Source organism: Clarias gariepinus, chromosome 11, assembly GCF_024256425.1.
Source record: "Clarias gariepinus isolate MV-2021 ecotype Netherlands chromosome 11, CGAR_prim_01v2, whole genome shotgun sequence".
NCBI classification, from domain to species: Eukaryota; Metazoa; Chordata; class Actinopteri; order Siluriformes; family Clariidae; genus Clarias; species Clarias gariepinus.
In genome coordinates, this window is record NC_071110.1 from 8,372,045 (window position 1) to 8,387,336 (window position 15,292).

Below are 15,292 nucleotides of genomic sequence, written 5' to 3' on the forward strand. Positions count from 1 at the left end.
CATTGGTTAATCCAGTGTGTGTGAGCATGTGTGGTGTCTGTGACTGCAATGTAATGGCACCCAAGGTATAGGCTGAATTGTTACTAATCATGCATCCAGTATTACAAGCCTACAGCTGCTTAGATATAGTAGATCATTAATATAAAGGTTGAAAAGAACAGAGCAAATTACCACCTTTTGTAAACCCTTTGGGATGACACACTATGGCCTCATTTAACCTGGATTGACTGCCTGGCAGTTAGCCAAAATTGTTTTGGTAAATCTTTATACTGCAGAGGGTTCTCATGTCTTGTGATGGTGTCATGAAAATAAATAACTCTGATGCTAAACAAGAACCAAAGAACAATTGACAACAGTGAATAAATTTATAGATTTATAAACCCAAAAACATCATGGACTGTTTGGTTTAAACATTTTGCACAAGTTATTTATCATTTTAAATATTTTCTTTCTAATAATTAGTCCTCTTATGCTGAATTATGTAAGACTAGAATTTACTGACAACCAAGCAAGAACATCTTATGGATATTAAAATACAATGCTGGGATTTTTAGTAATCTTTTACACTGTGAATGTACTGTAGCATAGGATAACCTTACATTGAAATTACTTTTAAAACATTTTCAAAAAGGACATTAGCAAACAACAGTGCATGCAACCAACTATTAATACAATATTTCAGTTATTTAAATCAGAAAAAGGCATTAAATATGGTATTTAATTATAGTTAACTGCTTTAAAAACTTTGCTTAAGTCTTCTTTCTTCTTTGTCTTTTGACTGTTCTATTTTAGGGCTCACCACAGCGAATCATCTGCCTCCATCTAACCCCATCCTCTGCATTCAAACTTTATGTCCTCTCTCACTGAAAAAACTTTGCTTAAATAATTAACACTATTTCATCTGTTCATTGGGGTGATACTTTCTGTGGCTTTAAAAATTTCAGCAACTTTTCTTGCAGTTCCTCAGTCTTTAGACTATATATGATAGGGTTTAACATGGCTGGCAGTGTGCTGGTCACTGTCAGAACTGCTGAGAAAATATCAACTGATTGTACTAATCGTAGGTTCCCTAGTATATAAGCCCAAATCACTGGCATATAATAAATAAGAACCAGGACCATGTGAGTAAGACAGGTGTTCAAGGCCTTCCAGCATTGTGATGAAGATGCAATTTGCAAAACTGCCACCACCACTATGATGTACGATAAAATAATAAAAATCAGAGGGCCAAGCAGAACAATTAATGTCTTTGTAGTTGCCACATTTCTGTTATAAGAAATATCTCCACAAGCTAATTTGTAAACTTGACCATGCTCACAGCAACAGCTTGGCACCACCCTTGATCTACAATAGGACAGACCACTGGCTAGAACTATCGGGTAAATCTCAATAAAAAATACCAGAAGCCAAAGCCCAGCAATAATAAGTACCATCCTTTCATTAGTATTAATTGTGGAGTATCGCAAAGGAAAGCAGATAGCAATCAGGCGATCATAAGCCAATAAGGCCAGTGAAAATGACTCCATGTCACCAAAAAAGTGCATTAAAAACATTTGGGAGAAGCATGCTTCAAAACTGATATAATTGAGGTTGAATACAAACACAGGAACCATTTGTGGAATAATAACACTGTTTATAGATATGTCTACTACAGCAAGGTTACAAACTGCAAAAAACTTAGGGTTCTGTAAACTTGAGTTCATCAGAATAATAGCCAGAAGCATAAAATTGCATAGCAGAGTGATTAGGTAAATAATTCCCAATGCCAGTATTAGGTAGTTCTTATTGACCAAGGAATTAAAAGCAACTAGATAAAATCCATTAGCAAATCCATCCATACCACTGGAACTATTAGAACTTAAATTCATTTGAATAGTGTTCTTACACTTGAAAAAAAATGCAATTTTATACAGTTTTATCTATATGAAGTTTTTAAAAGTTAGTTAAAGGAAAATTAAACATTTAGACTTTATTTATATTCAAATGTATATTTCCAATTATAAAGTAACCATTAGTGATATTTATTGTATATTATAAGTCTTACTTACAAGCCAGGTGCAAACTTCACTCAGCCAAGGCTTAAGGCAAAGTGAATATCATAAATATAAAGAAGTGGGGAAGATATAAAATGGTGATTTGGGAATAATTAGTAACTGTGTGTACCAACACAGAAACAATTAGCTTTGTAGTTCAGCTAATTATGCCAATGCTTTCATTTAAGTACCTAATTAGAGCATGTGACTGCCTATTTAGTAGATATAAAGTTACCTTTTAATGTTTTCAACAAAGAACAACTCACTTGTTTGACCCATTAGGGAAAGACTAATGTCTGTCCCTGTTATTTTACTTCTCATGTCAGAGGTAATAAATAACCATGTCACTAAAGATGATGAGTCAACAAAGCTAAAGTGAAATATATATATAATGTGATCTATATTTTTTATATACTGTCCTTATTTTATAAGCCAAATGTATGTGTAAACAAAAAGCATTACATGCTATACCTAATAAAATCTTTACTTACAATCCAAGTACAATTTATCCAAACAATATGGACCCAGTAAATATCACGGTTATAATGAGTTGATTAGGGATTAATTATGTACTGTGTGTACACAAACAAAAAAACAATTAGCTTTGCAGTACTTCACCTAATTGTATCAAAATGATGTCTGTTAAACACTAAATTATAGTAAAACACAAATACTTTGTTCTGTGTTCTAAAACACCAAATAACAAATAAATAAATAAATAAATAAACCTTCCTTTGAAGGCCTGAATCTTAAAATGTGTAGTTTGCTTTCAAAATAAATAGTAACTTAGTTATAGATAATAGTTTAGTGATAAATACGGTACTAATCCTTTATTGCCTATAACTTACTTAGATGTTATAGAAAAGCAAAAGGGGTGGTGTGGGAGTACTAATTAAAAAAAGGTTTTTAAAATACATTTTACCTAATACAATTTTAAGAATAATGGTAATATGGCTGCATGAGCTCCATTTAATGCTCTGTTCCCCTTAATGTGCATGTCAAACCATTGTATTTTTTTCTGTTCTTGCATTCAGCAGCTAAGATATACTTTATTATTGCATAAATTTGTTTATAATTATTATTTCCGTTAAAATAAGGTGAATGTCTCTCTCTCTCTCTCTCTCTCTCTCTCTCTCTCTCTCACTCACACACACACACACTAAACTTAAATGCATACTACTGTCTGAACAGAGACAGTTCTAACTGAGATACAACTTTACTACTTAATACTACTTCCTACTTCCTTACTTTCCACTAGTAATTATTACTTTAATTGCATTAGTTAATAAAACCTGAGGTATTGATTCTAGCTGTTACACAGAAACAGAAACCTGAGGCTTTGATTCTATCTGTTACAGAGAAACTCTTTGATTCTAGTTGTTACATAAAAACTCTTAAAACAGATCAAAAGCTTTAGATTAGATTAGATTAGATTGGATTCAACTTTATCCTAATTGTGCAAAGTACAATGAAATGCAACTAACCAGAAGTGCATAAGTGGCCTATTTACAATAAATAACAGTGTGTTTTACAATAATGGTATACAGTATAATACAGTGTAACTGTTTTTGCAAATATTGTACAGTAGATTAGCATGTCTATAGAGAAGAGGTATGTTGCGATTGGGGAATAAAACTTTTGACTACTGCATTTTAAGGACCCGCGGGCCAGAAAGGTTGTTTTGAAACCTGTTTACAGTGTGCGTGCGCCCTTTACGTACAGGTACTTTGAAACAAGTCCGAGTGCATGTGGCGTGGCTCAGCAGCGCTAATGTCCAGAGAAAAAAAAAATCATTTGAGAAAGTCCAGGCGAACGGTGACCAGAAGGGAGGAGGACATCGCAGAGAATCTCCAACTTCAGCTAAAAAGTGGAGTAGGAAGTTTTGACTTTTTATCCTTGGCTTTGAATGCGAGTTGTGATGTTCAACACATGGAACAGTTACTCGTGTTTCTCCGAGGAATAACGCAGGAATTCAAGATTACGGAGGAGCTGGCAGCAGCGAGATTAATGAAATGGACAACCACGGGGAATGATTTTTTCAACGAGGTAAACGCAGCATCTACCTATACATGTAAACAAACATTCTCCGTAATGGAGTTTACCAAATCCAGGTACAGATGATCTCTTACTGATGATTATGTTGTAGTACTGTAATTTACCAATAGGTGTCACTGTCGTATTTTTTTGTTAGTCAGTGTGTTATGACGGTTCTGTCTTTTTTTTATTATTATTACTCCTTCTTCTTCTCTCAGTTGTGTAAAATAAATAACCTTAACAGATCATCTGTCAGATGAGCTTCAAATCTTCACCTCAAACATTCAACCTGACTTTGATGCACTTGTTAAAGCTCAACAGAGGCTAGATTTCTCTCACAAAGAAACAAGAAAAAAAACACTGAAACATGTTTACTTAAAAATTTTTTGGCAGTGGGACAAATATGTTGTGAGTTATGTCACATTATTCTTGGCATACAAAGACATTGTGGTATGTTAATAGAAAGTTAAAATCAGAAAGCATTGTGGTGTTAATGTGACTGAAAAAGAGTTACAAATGTTGCACACTTACTATTGTTTTGCATAATTTCACTGAATAAATTCAGTTTTTTCTAAAACAAACTCACTCTCTCATTATCTAAAAATAACACATACTCTTAAAGCTTCTGTAAACAATGCCAATTACTTATTTTAACATAGAAATAAAACTAATAACCAGAGTAGATTTCAAACTTTTGGCCCAGATATACAATATGCATTATTTTCTGCTTCTCATTTGGCCCCTGGGGAAAAATAATTGCCCACCCCTGCTCTATACTGTAAAGTGTGTATTTAATTTTACACTATATAACAAACTCTGTGAGATATTTATTTTTAATTATTATTATTAACATTCTATTTATGTTCAACAGTTTTTAAGTTATTTACTTCAAAGGTTCTAAAATAAAAAAAGCCACTTTTTGTCACGTTTGTTAGGTGTTGGACTGTGGGCTTGATGGTGGCAAGGCATAGGCGCAGAGGGGATGATGTTAAGTAAAGTCGTTTTAATGATAACAAAACCAAACAAAAACAAAACATGAACAAAGGCTGTTGGCTTTACTTTGGAGCATTCTATAAACAAAACCAATAATTAACTAATGCACAGACCAGGGACTAAATAAACTAATATACAATACAGACAAGGGATACAAACCAGACGAGACAAGACACACTAAACAGACTTTAGGGCTAAACATAAGGGACTATACATGCACAACAAGACAGACTTTAAGCTAAGCAAGTTAGTAGTTCCATGGTTAGTAGATATACAGACTAAGAACTTAACATACAAGAGAGGAACTTACACACAAGGGTACTTGTATTTTCACCTCATCCCCTCTGCGCCTATGACTCACCTGCAAGCCCACAGTCCAACATCAGAATCAGAGCGTGCTTCCATCACTTGGGCATCTAGAGAGGAACCAGGCCTGCATCGGCCTCCCGGCGTGGGGACAACTCAGTGCTGCATCGGCCGCCCGGCTTGGAGGGTGACTCAGTGCTGCATCCGCCGTTCAGTCCGCGACGCTGCCCGGCCTACACTAACGATCCAGCGCTGCCTCTGCCGGTTGGCCTACAGCATCAACCCAGTGCTGCCTCCACCACCCGGCTTTTAGTAGAGCCTCTTTTACTGAATAATCCACAACTTTTCATGAATATGTAAGACCTATTGATGACACTACACACACTCAACACACTCAGATCACAAAGAGTGGCACTCCAGCAAAGCTGCTTTACATGGAAATTTACAGGGTTGTCACTGAATGATTTATCCTAACAAAGAGCCATATAAGAACCCGAGATGTTCCCTTTTAAAAGCTACACTCAATGCTGTGCGACAGCGCTATGGGAACGAGAATACCCACTCCGCCGCACTGCAAGTGTCTGGACCCCCAGGGTTGTGTAGTGTGCGCACAGTACCCCCAAGAAATCCTAGACATAATCCTGGGATGCCGACTCGAGGACCCGCGAGCCTGGCATTCCCCTATGAAGCCTGACCGATGTTTTGCGGAAAGGCAGCCTGCCGCATGCCATGCTTGGAAACCCCTCTTGCCGCAGCAATAGATGAGGCAAGCTTCGTGATCGAACGGCCCTAATCACTAGAGGCGAAGTATGCCATGCGCCTCATAGGCTAGAGCACTAGCATCTTTAACCCGACTCGTCTAATGGCGACCCCACGACATATAAAACCCTGCTCTAATTACGGCCCTGGCTTAATGCAGAGATGCGCTGTAAATTGAAGAGCATGAGCTGGACACAGCGAATGAAGACTTACTGCTCCGGAGCTAACGGCGGAGGACAGAAGGCTTCAACTGTGGAAGATAGTTGGGTAAGAATGCAGAACAGCCTTTCCTAGCCAGTTGGCAAAGCCTAAGCACACTAAGAGGTGTACATGATAACCTCTTGACTGCTGGAGGGAGTATTTCAGGGCCAGAAATAGGGTCATCGTTTTGGGGCAATTGATGTGCCACACGAGAAGATGACCTCTCCAGATCCCTTGGGCTGGGCGGTCATCTAAGGCCGCACTCCAGCCCCTAAAGGAAAAACGTCTGCCATTAGCAACTCGCGACGACAGCACGGACCTAGAGTGGGACCCAGAGTCAAGGACGAGGGTCTGAACCACATAGAAAGGGTAAAAAGCTCCCAGCGTGTAACCCTTGTTGCCTCTGGAGATTGGTCCTCGGATGAAAGCCGGGAGCGGCACTCTGGGAGCGGTGACGTTACCACCTTGCCTAGCTTATACTCCTTTAGAGTATGCTATAATGAATTCGGCGCACGCAGGAGACAGCTGTGCCCGCATTGCGCTCGGATTCCCCATGACACCCGACTTCATACCTCGTGTTGGAAGGAGAACGCTTTGTGGCGTTAGGGCTCCATCCTGAGAAGTGAGGTGAGCTAGGGCGATGTGTTGACGCAGACGGAGGAGTGGTGATGGTGGAGGCTGTTAGGTGTTCGGTGTCCTGAAACACGGCAGGAGGAACCCGAGCACCTAACACTTTGTCCTGAGGATACTAGTTTTCCACAGTGCTTCGTGCTTAAGGAGACATAGCTGGTAGTAGGTTCCCTGCTGCCAGCCTCTTTAAAGGTGCACGAACTTTGACACCTCAGCTAGATGGGTGTGTTAGGTGTTCGGCATCCTGAACATAGAAGGAAGGGACCGAACACCTAACAATTCACTGGAGACCGCTGCTAACACCAGTGGTGGCGGAGATTGAACCACGGTCTCCTAAGGATGCTGGTTATCTTCATTGCTTCGTACCTAAAGAGACATAGCTGGCAGCAGGTTCCCCACTGCCGGCCTCTCTAAAAGGTGCAGCTCTCAGTAGGTCAGTCTGGTATGCCTGCAAAGCCATTGTGTGCAGGGCTGCACCAGGCTGACCTGCTGCCTGAAAAATCTTCTCCCACCAATAAAGATGTTAGTCTACACGCTTGGTGGGGAGTGTAGATTTTTCCCAAGAGGATGAGCTCCCAGGAGAGGGATAGCCTGTGAGCGTCTCTCTGATCTGGGACATCATCATAAAGGACCGTGCTTTCATACATGACATTGGAACAAATCAAATGTCAATAGCACAAAAACACAGGAAAAATACGGCTTATTCCATAAAAGAGTTAACTCATGGAGGTCGCCAGGAGGGGGAGGGGCCATCATTGAGGTCCCTCCTCCGGCCACCCGACAGGCACCTGTCGGCTGACCTTGTGCGTTTGGGGGAATTATTTAATTTATTTATTTTTACGTCAAATCGAGGTGTACGCATTAGACCGTGCGTTACCACCTCTAACACCAACTAACACACTGGCTCATCACTAGAGAAGCGCTCTGGAGTGATAGTTTCCATCTCCGCGGAAGTGAGAGAGAAAGTTCTTCCCCCCTTTACAAGAAGCGCCGAAGCACGCTGGAGAAGTGGCGGGTAAAGGACTCATGATCCGGCGAGAGAGCGAGAGAAAAGGAAAATCCTGTCTTGTGCGCCTCCGCCAGATTTGCACGCAAGAAATGTGCTGCAGGTCGCGGTTTTGCTTTAAGACGGCGAACCCGAGCGTGCGGGACTTTAATAGGGAGAAAATCGCAATACTAACCTGCTCTCTGAAGCCCGAGGATAGCGTGCTCTTCCCCCAAACACTCAAACAGAAAATGTGGAGATCGCCCTCAGCGAGATATTCTTCTACATGGAGGGACGGACTCGTGTCTAACTCTGCCATCTTTCTGGTGAGTAGTAAGACACTTTCTATTTTCGCTTTCTGTTAAAAAATGCTTGCACACACACAACATGGATCCTGAAGAGAAAATTATCTGAGGGTGTTTCCGGTTCATGCCTATTTATAACCTCCAGGTGCACCTCATCGGTTGACGTCACCTGCCTGAGGTTATACATGCCAAAATATTTGGCGTGTTTGACACACACGTGCTTTACAACCGGTCACGGTCCCATAGCGCTGTCGCGCAGCATCTCGTTCCCGCTTTTGAAAGGGAACACCTGTTTAATTACTCATTAATGCAATTATCTAATCAACTAATCACATGGCAGTTGCTTCAATGCATTTAGGGGTGTGGTCCTGGGCAAGACAATCTCCTGAACTCCAAACTGAATGTCAGAATGGGAAAGAAAGATGATTTAATGCAATTTTGAGCGTGGCATTGTTGTTGGTGCCAAGCGGGCAGGTCTGAGTATTTCACAATTTGCTCAGTTACTAGGATTTTCACGCACAACCATTTCTAGGGTTTACAAAGAATGGTGTGAAAAGGGAAAAACATCCAGTATGCAGCAGTCCTGTGGGCGAAAATGCCTTGTTGATGCTAGAGGTCAGAGGAGAATGGGCCGACTGATTCAAGCTGATAGAAGAGCAACTTTGACTGAAATAACCACTCGTTACAACCGAGGTATGCAACAAAGCATTTGTGAAGCCACAACACACACAACCTTGGGCTACAACAGCAGAAGATCCCACTAGAACACCCCAACCTTGGGCTACAACAGCAGAAGACCCCACCGGGTACCACTCATCTCCACTACAAATAGGAAAAAGAGGCTACAATTTGCACGAGCTCACCAAAATTGGTGAGTTGAAGACTGGAAAAATGTTGCCTGGTCTAATGAGTCTCAATTTCTGTTGAGACATTCAAATGGTAGAGTCAGAATTTGGCGTAAACAGAATGAGATGGATCCATCATTCCACTCCCTCCTCCTTATGAGTAGTTTGTGCACTGTGAAATTATGCATGGTAGACCTACCAGGACAATTGTGGGGTTTTTTTTCCACTTATGGTGTTTAACACATTTACTGTATATGAAAACACCCTGACAATGACAATGTCATTTGAAATTCAGATTTATTATGTCTATACATGTCTAAGCATTATTATGTTTATACTCATCTTTACTGTGCAAAACAGTTGGGAGTGTCATATCAACAACCGGTTATTAACATACATCTCATACATATATACATGCGTACATTAAACACACACACACACACACACACAATAAACAAATATTCACACTGCTGTGCAGGTGTGAATGTGTTTTCCCCTAATAAATAAAATAATAATTAAAAAAATACTCTTTTCTGTATTTATTTAGTTTTATTTGTACAATATAATAATTATGTATGATTATGTATGTTTATGTATGTTTCTTCATGGAATTTAACGTCACACTAAATATACCGACTTATTATAACACACTAGTGCCATCTAGTGTCAATTAAAATGTTGCTCATTGGATTGGAGAATTTCAGAAACCAATATAAAACATACTGAACAGTCTAGTAATGCCTAAACTCCTATGTATTAAAAACAGAATGAAAACTGTTTAATGTTTATAATTATCTCTGTGAAATGTGGCATTAAGAATTACTATGCCATTTTCATTGAAAGAACCTGCTGTTAAATTTGGAGGGACATTTTAATTCTTGGACATTTTCCCCATACATACATAAAAAAAACAAAAAAACTATTAAGTTCCTTCCTATTCAGCCTCCACTTATATGACAAACGCATAAAAATTTAGCACAAAAATATATTACTTTCAATTAATTTGGATACACGACTATAAGTATAATAAGCGTTAACATTCAACGAAAGTACAGATTTGGAATAGGTTGCATGTAATAGATGCATAAAATTTAAATTTGTTTAAAAGGCCCTTAAATGTTCAATTTATAAAATAAAATATATCAGAAGAATAATTGGACATGTAAATTATGTGAGTGCATAAATACAGTGTTAACTTTATTAACACTAGTAGTGTAACAGTTACAGTAGTGTAAAGGATTTACAGTAGCATAATGCTTAGCAAATAAATCCATGATTTGTTACATCTGTGTCCTTAATTTGTACTTTCTGTCCCCTATAATTTAATGTTGTATTACCTAGCCCTTTAATTATCCTTTAAGTAACTAATTAATCCACTGCACATCAACTAATATTTGGTTTAATACAATGCATTGACTTTAAACTGGATATCTCATTATTTACTCAACAGCAACATGTAAAAAATATAGATTCACATATAAATTACTGTCAAGTAAAGCAGAAACTACTCAAAAAAGCAAGCTAGTAGTTGATTAAATAAAAAATGAGGTGTTAAAAATCCTTGTAAATCTTTATTTTAAAAACAGTGAATGCATATCAACAAATAATTTGAAAGCAGATTACATAAAGAAAATGAACAATGAAAGTAAATAAAAATGTATTAATGTCAAATTAGTGGAAGCACAAGCAGGTTTCTAAAAACATTATGCCAAGTATTATGTGGTTTATCAGTTAATTACCCTTTTTTGAAGAAATTTTAATGCTCGTATCCTGATTTCCTTTGTTCTTAGTCCATATATAATAGGATTTAATGTTGGAGGTAAAATCATAGCGGCAACTCCACTGAATTTCCTTAAATGGGGAGAAATATCTGTTAACCTGTAGGAAATAATTGTGAAAAGGCCTAAACATTCAAACAGGAGAAAGACTGTTAAGTGTGTGGCACACGTCTGTAGGGCTTTGCTACGTGTATCAGATCCTTTGTTTTTAAAACAGGCTATAAGGATTCGAATGTATGTAAATGCAATTAGCCCAACTGTTATCACCTGGCTGACAGCTACAGTCATCAATCCATATATGTTATTTATAGTTGTATTTAGGCAGACCAGCTGGAGCAAAGACGGGTTGTCACAGTATGTGTGAGTCACAAAAGATCTGCATCGTGGTAAGCGCAACAGAAGGATAAAAAGCACTGCTATTATTAGTATATTAAAAACCCAGACCAAGGAGATGAGCCTCACTATGTGTACATTACTCATTATAGTGTTGTATCTCATAGGGCAGCAAATAGCCACATATCTGTCATATGCCATAACTGTCAAAATGAATACTGCACCTGTTGCATAAATATGTATAAAGAAAGCTTGAGCGACACAGGTTGAAAACTCTATTGTCCTGGTATCCAATACGAGTTCCTTAATAATTTGTGGAAACAGGGCTGTAGAACCTATAAGATCATTTATAGGCAGGTTTAATAGCAAAAAGTACATAGGCTGGTGAAGACTCTTATTAAGAATGATTGTGAAGAGTAGGACAAGATTGCAAATGAGGATGGTCAGGTAACCCACTGTTGCAAAGACAAATGCAGGGAAAATAGTCTCAGGAGGTAAATTGAAGCCCTGAAGTGTCAGAGTAGATATATTGGTAAAATCAGTCATTGTAATATTAGTTTTTTCCACCTGTTAAGAAAAAATTCTGTTGGTTAAAATTTCAGGTAAAAATAATTGAGGTTTAATTTGATGTACATACTTACTTTAAAAGCTAAAGTGTTTTACTTTATCAGGCGGGTGACATTCATTTTTCAATTTGAAATCGAAATCTGTATACTGTAACATAATGTATAGCTCTATTCTCTTCCTTACTAGTGCCCTGTGATTTATAGTGCTCAGTGATTATTTAATAGTCCCATGTGACAATTTTTTGTCAGAGTGTAAACATCACCATAGCAAACTAAGCAACACCTTTTAATCCAATGTATGAAGTAAATTGTAAAGCAGAAAAATGTATGTTATGGGCTTGTTATAAAAAGAGAATTTATTTGTGTTAATTTATTTGTAATTAAAAAATAAGAAATAGTAGAGCACCAATTTATACTGCACAGTGCTTTACCCTGATCTGAAAATTAAAAAAAAAGTTTTCTTCTGCTTTCCGGTCAGTTCTGCACTAACATACGAACTTAACTCAGGAAAGACAAGATTTTTATTTTATTTAATGCAGTGTCCCCACTAGAGCTGAGAAAGGCCTTGTCTCTCATTGTGTTCTCATTGCATGCTATGTAAAATAAGTGCCTATTAATTAATTAACAGCTGTTAAAAATGAATTACTTTTTTAAACTCTTTTTTTAAATAAGCTAAATCGTTTCTAAGGTTTTGTTAACACCATTTCGACATTTCTAAGAACTAAGTAAGGCAATCTTGTGGTCAATCAAAATTCCAAGGACCTTTTCATGACTCCTTGTATGTTTTATAGACTGCTCAGGTTCTTGTAAAAAAAAAAAAAAAAAAAAATATATATATATATGTATATATATATGTATATATATATATATATATATATATATAAGTGAAATTGATACTGCTGTGGTCACAACCATACAGTACCGCGTCTAGCAGATTATGCAAAGACAAACTGGCTCCTACCTACATTTTAGAAGTTATCTAGCATAATGTGAAATTTTGTCAACACTGTCAGGCATTAACACCGTCAACAAATTAATCTGAAGGTGGTAACATTTTGTTTGACAGTGTTGACAAATACATACAAAGTAGATTTAATTTCACTACTTTTAGCAAATATTCCTGTTAATATTATTTATTGTTTTGTTTAAAGCATGATTAATTCCTTTAAAAGGGCACAAACACACATACACGCTGTAGGCAATTTGGGAACACCAATTAGCCTAATCTGCCTTTCTTTTGACTGTGGGAGAAAACCAGAAGGAAACCCACCAAACACAAAGAGAATATGCAAACCTTATGCACACAGATCAAAGGTGGGAATCGAACAAAGACTCTGGAGGTGCAAGGCAGCAGTACTAACCATTAAGCCCTCAAAATTATAATTCGGTGGTTTTAAAATTATGAAAGCTGGATTCGAAAAGCACTTGATGCTATTACTTTTTTACATAAAAACTATTTTAAAGGCTTGCATATTCCAAAGTGTAGTTCCAACCCTTAAAACTCAAGCGGCACGGAAATGTGCTGGCAACTCAGCATAGGTCAATGACGATGAAAAGATATACAGTATACTGTGCAAAAATAATAGCAAAAGTACTATGAGCTTTAACTATATGCTGCATACATGTTTACAGTACAATGTAATAGTTTTGTATTTGTAAAACCTTTGCTATCTTTGTACTGTAATACCTCTTTACTTACTAGAAGTTACTCGTGGCTCTGCTCATGACATGAGGTTTACCTGCGTGTAGATCCAGATATCTGTGTGTTACCATTACCTACGAATGGAGTTTTCAGGTAATTCGTCCTCACACTGCTCTAATGTTTCATCAGCCTTTCTAACTGTTATATACAGACCTCTGCAGTCCTAAGCTCTGTTCTGTACCCGTTTTTGCTAAAGACAATGCTGCCTACTGTTAAGATCATTGAGGAATGCATGTGACATGATCACAGAACGACGGAAAAGTTGATGTTACTGCCTGCCATTGAGTTATGCCTGTGATACCCCATAGTATGACACAAAAGCTGATAATTGCCTGTGATATGCCCACAGCATGACATAAAATCAGATAATCGTATGTGACCACCTGTGCATACACCACTGCCCACCGCCTATACATCAACCACATATATATATATGTAAAGCTTTGTAGCGTCTGGGTACTAACACAGAGGCACATGTTAGCAGTGTTCAAAGAAGTGCAGTTTATTGACATTTTTTTTCTATTTCTTTTCTTCTCAAACTTGTGCATACACACACACACACACACTGTGAGGAAATACATGGGTAGGACTGGAGTGGAATCTGTGGTGTTGAGGGTGTCCTTTAATACAGAGAGTACCCAGCAAGACTGGGTAAGCAAGGCTGAAAGAGGCGGGAGGTGGGGTCGTGGAGGAGGTGGCCGAGCTTCAGCCAGGCTTTCTCTGGTGCACTGATCCCCGGGAGATGGGCTCTCCAGAAGAGAGAAGTAAAATTGAGTTTCAACTAGTTAAACATCATACACACCGGACTGGCTTTCTGGCCTCTATTTATAGTGGGGATTACGGCACCCCACCCACTTTTTTAGTGCCTTGCTCTTGCTGGCCGTCTGCGAGGAGCAGCGTTGAAAGAGTAGTGTGTGTGTACACCCTGCCGTCACAATAATCCCCCCTTCCCCCAGCTTCGAGCACCCACTATTGCTTCTAACTTTTTCTCTTTTGGCTTAAGCAGTCCTCGCTCGATGCGACATCCTAGGTATCCTACCAGGCCTTCATTAAGCTGATGTGGCACTGGTACAGGTTGGCTGTTACACCGGCTTTTCTGAGTTCTCTAAATACCCGTTGGAAATAAAAGATGTGGTCGTCCCAGCTGCCAAAGTGGATAATGACATCATCTAGATATGCCGCGGCATAGGGGTGAGCTTCCAGAACTACTAGAAGGTTTCAGGGGGTAACCTTTTCTACTGGTGTGATAGTACAGGTGGCCTCCTCGTACCAGAAAGTATGCCGTGGGTTGTGGTTGCCTATTTTACTCAAACTTTCCTTCTACCTCGTGCACCTGCCCCCAACAGTGCTTTTGGCAGCTGTCCTCTTTTTGCAGCCTCGAAAAGTTGTCCTTGTGCACCACCTGCTGAGAGAGGTGTGTGAGGAGCAAAAAGGAGATCCTTCTCACTTCCGTGCAGAGGAGCTTAGATCCATGCTTTCCCCTTGTGTCTGGATCATGGGTGCACTAAAATGTGTGGGTGTATGTCTGGTGAAGCTCCTGCTCTTCTTTTTGCGAATCTGACAGGGGAATCTGGCAGCTCTGTAGTAGTGGTTTGTAATCCCTGTGCAATCTGTTAAAAAATGCATGTTGTTGGATACTTGTCTGAAGTAGTTGGGAGATGACTTGGTCAGGTGTGGGTGGTGACACAGAGACAAAGGCAGATTATTTACTGGTGCTCAAACAAGTGCAGGTTTTTGACAGCTTTTTTTTTTAGCTTTCCTTCTCAAACTTGTGCATACACACGCAGTGAAGAAATACATGGGTCGGAGTGGAGTGGAGTGG

At 38.7% G+C, this 15,292-nt stretch overlaps 2 protein-coding genes across 2 annotated transcripts; both read right to left on the minus strand.

Moving 5' to 3' along the window:
* Positions 1-905: 905 nt before the first annotated feature.
* Positions 906-1,613, minus strand: LOC128533282 (olfactory receptor 1J1-like). Its single transcript, XM_053507526.1, is given in 3 exon segments — positions 906-1,016; positions 1,018-1,088; positions 1,091-1,613. Coding segments are annotated over 3 exon segments (705 nt in total).
* A 5,197-nt stretch (positions 1,614-6,810) lies between these two features.
* Positions 6,811-11,748, minus strand: LOC128533284 (olfactory receptor 52E4-like). Its single transcript, XM_053507527.1, has 2 exons — positions 10,831-11,748; positions 6,811-7,023 (listed from the first exon to the last, which is right to left on the minus strand). Exons 1-2 carry the CDS (start codon positions 11,746-11,748, stop codon positions 6,811-6,813), a joined length of 1,131 nt encoding a protein of 376 aa, XP_053363502.1.
* Positions 11,749-15,292: the final 3,544 nt, after the last annotated feature.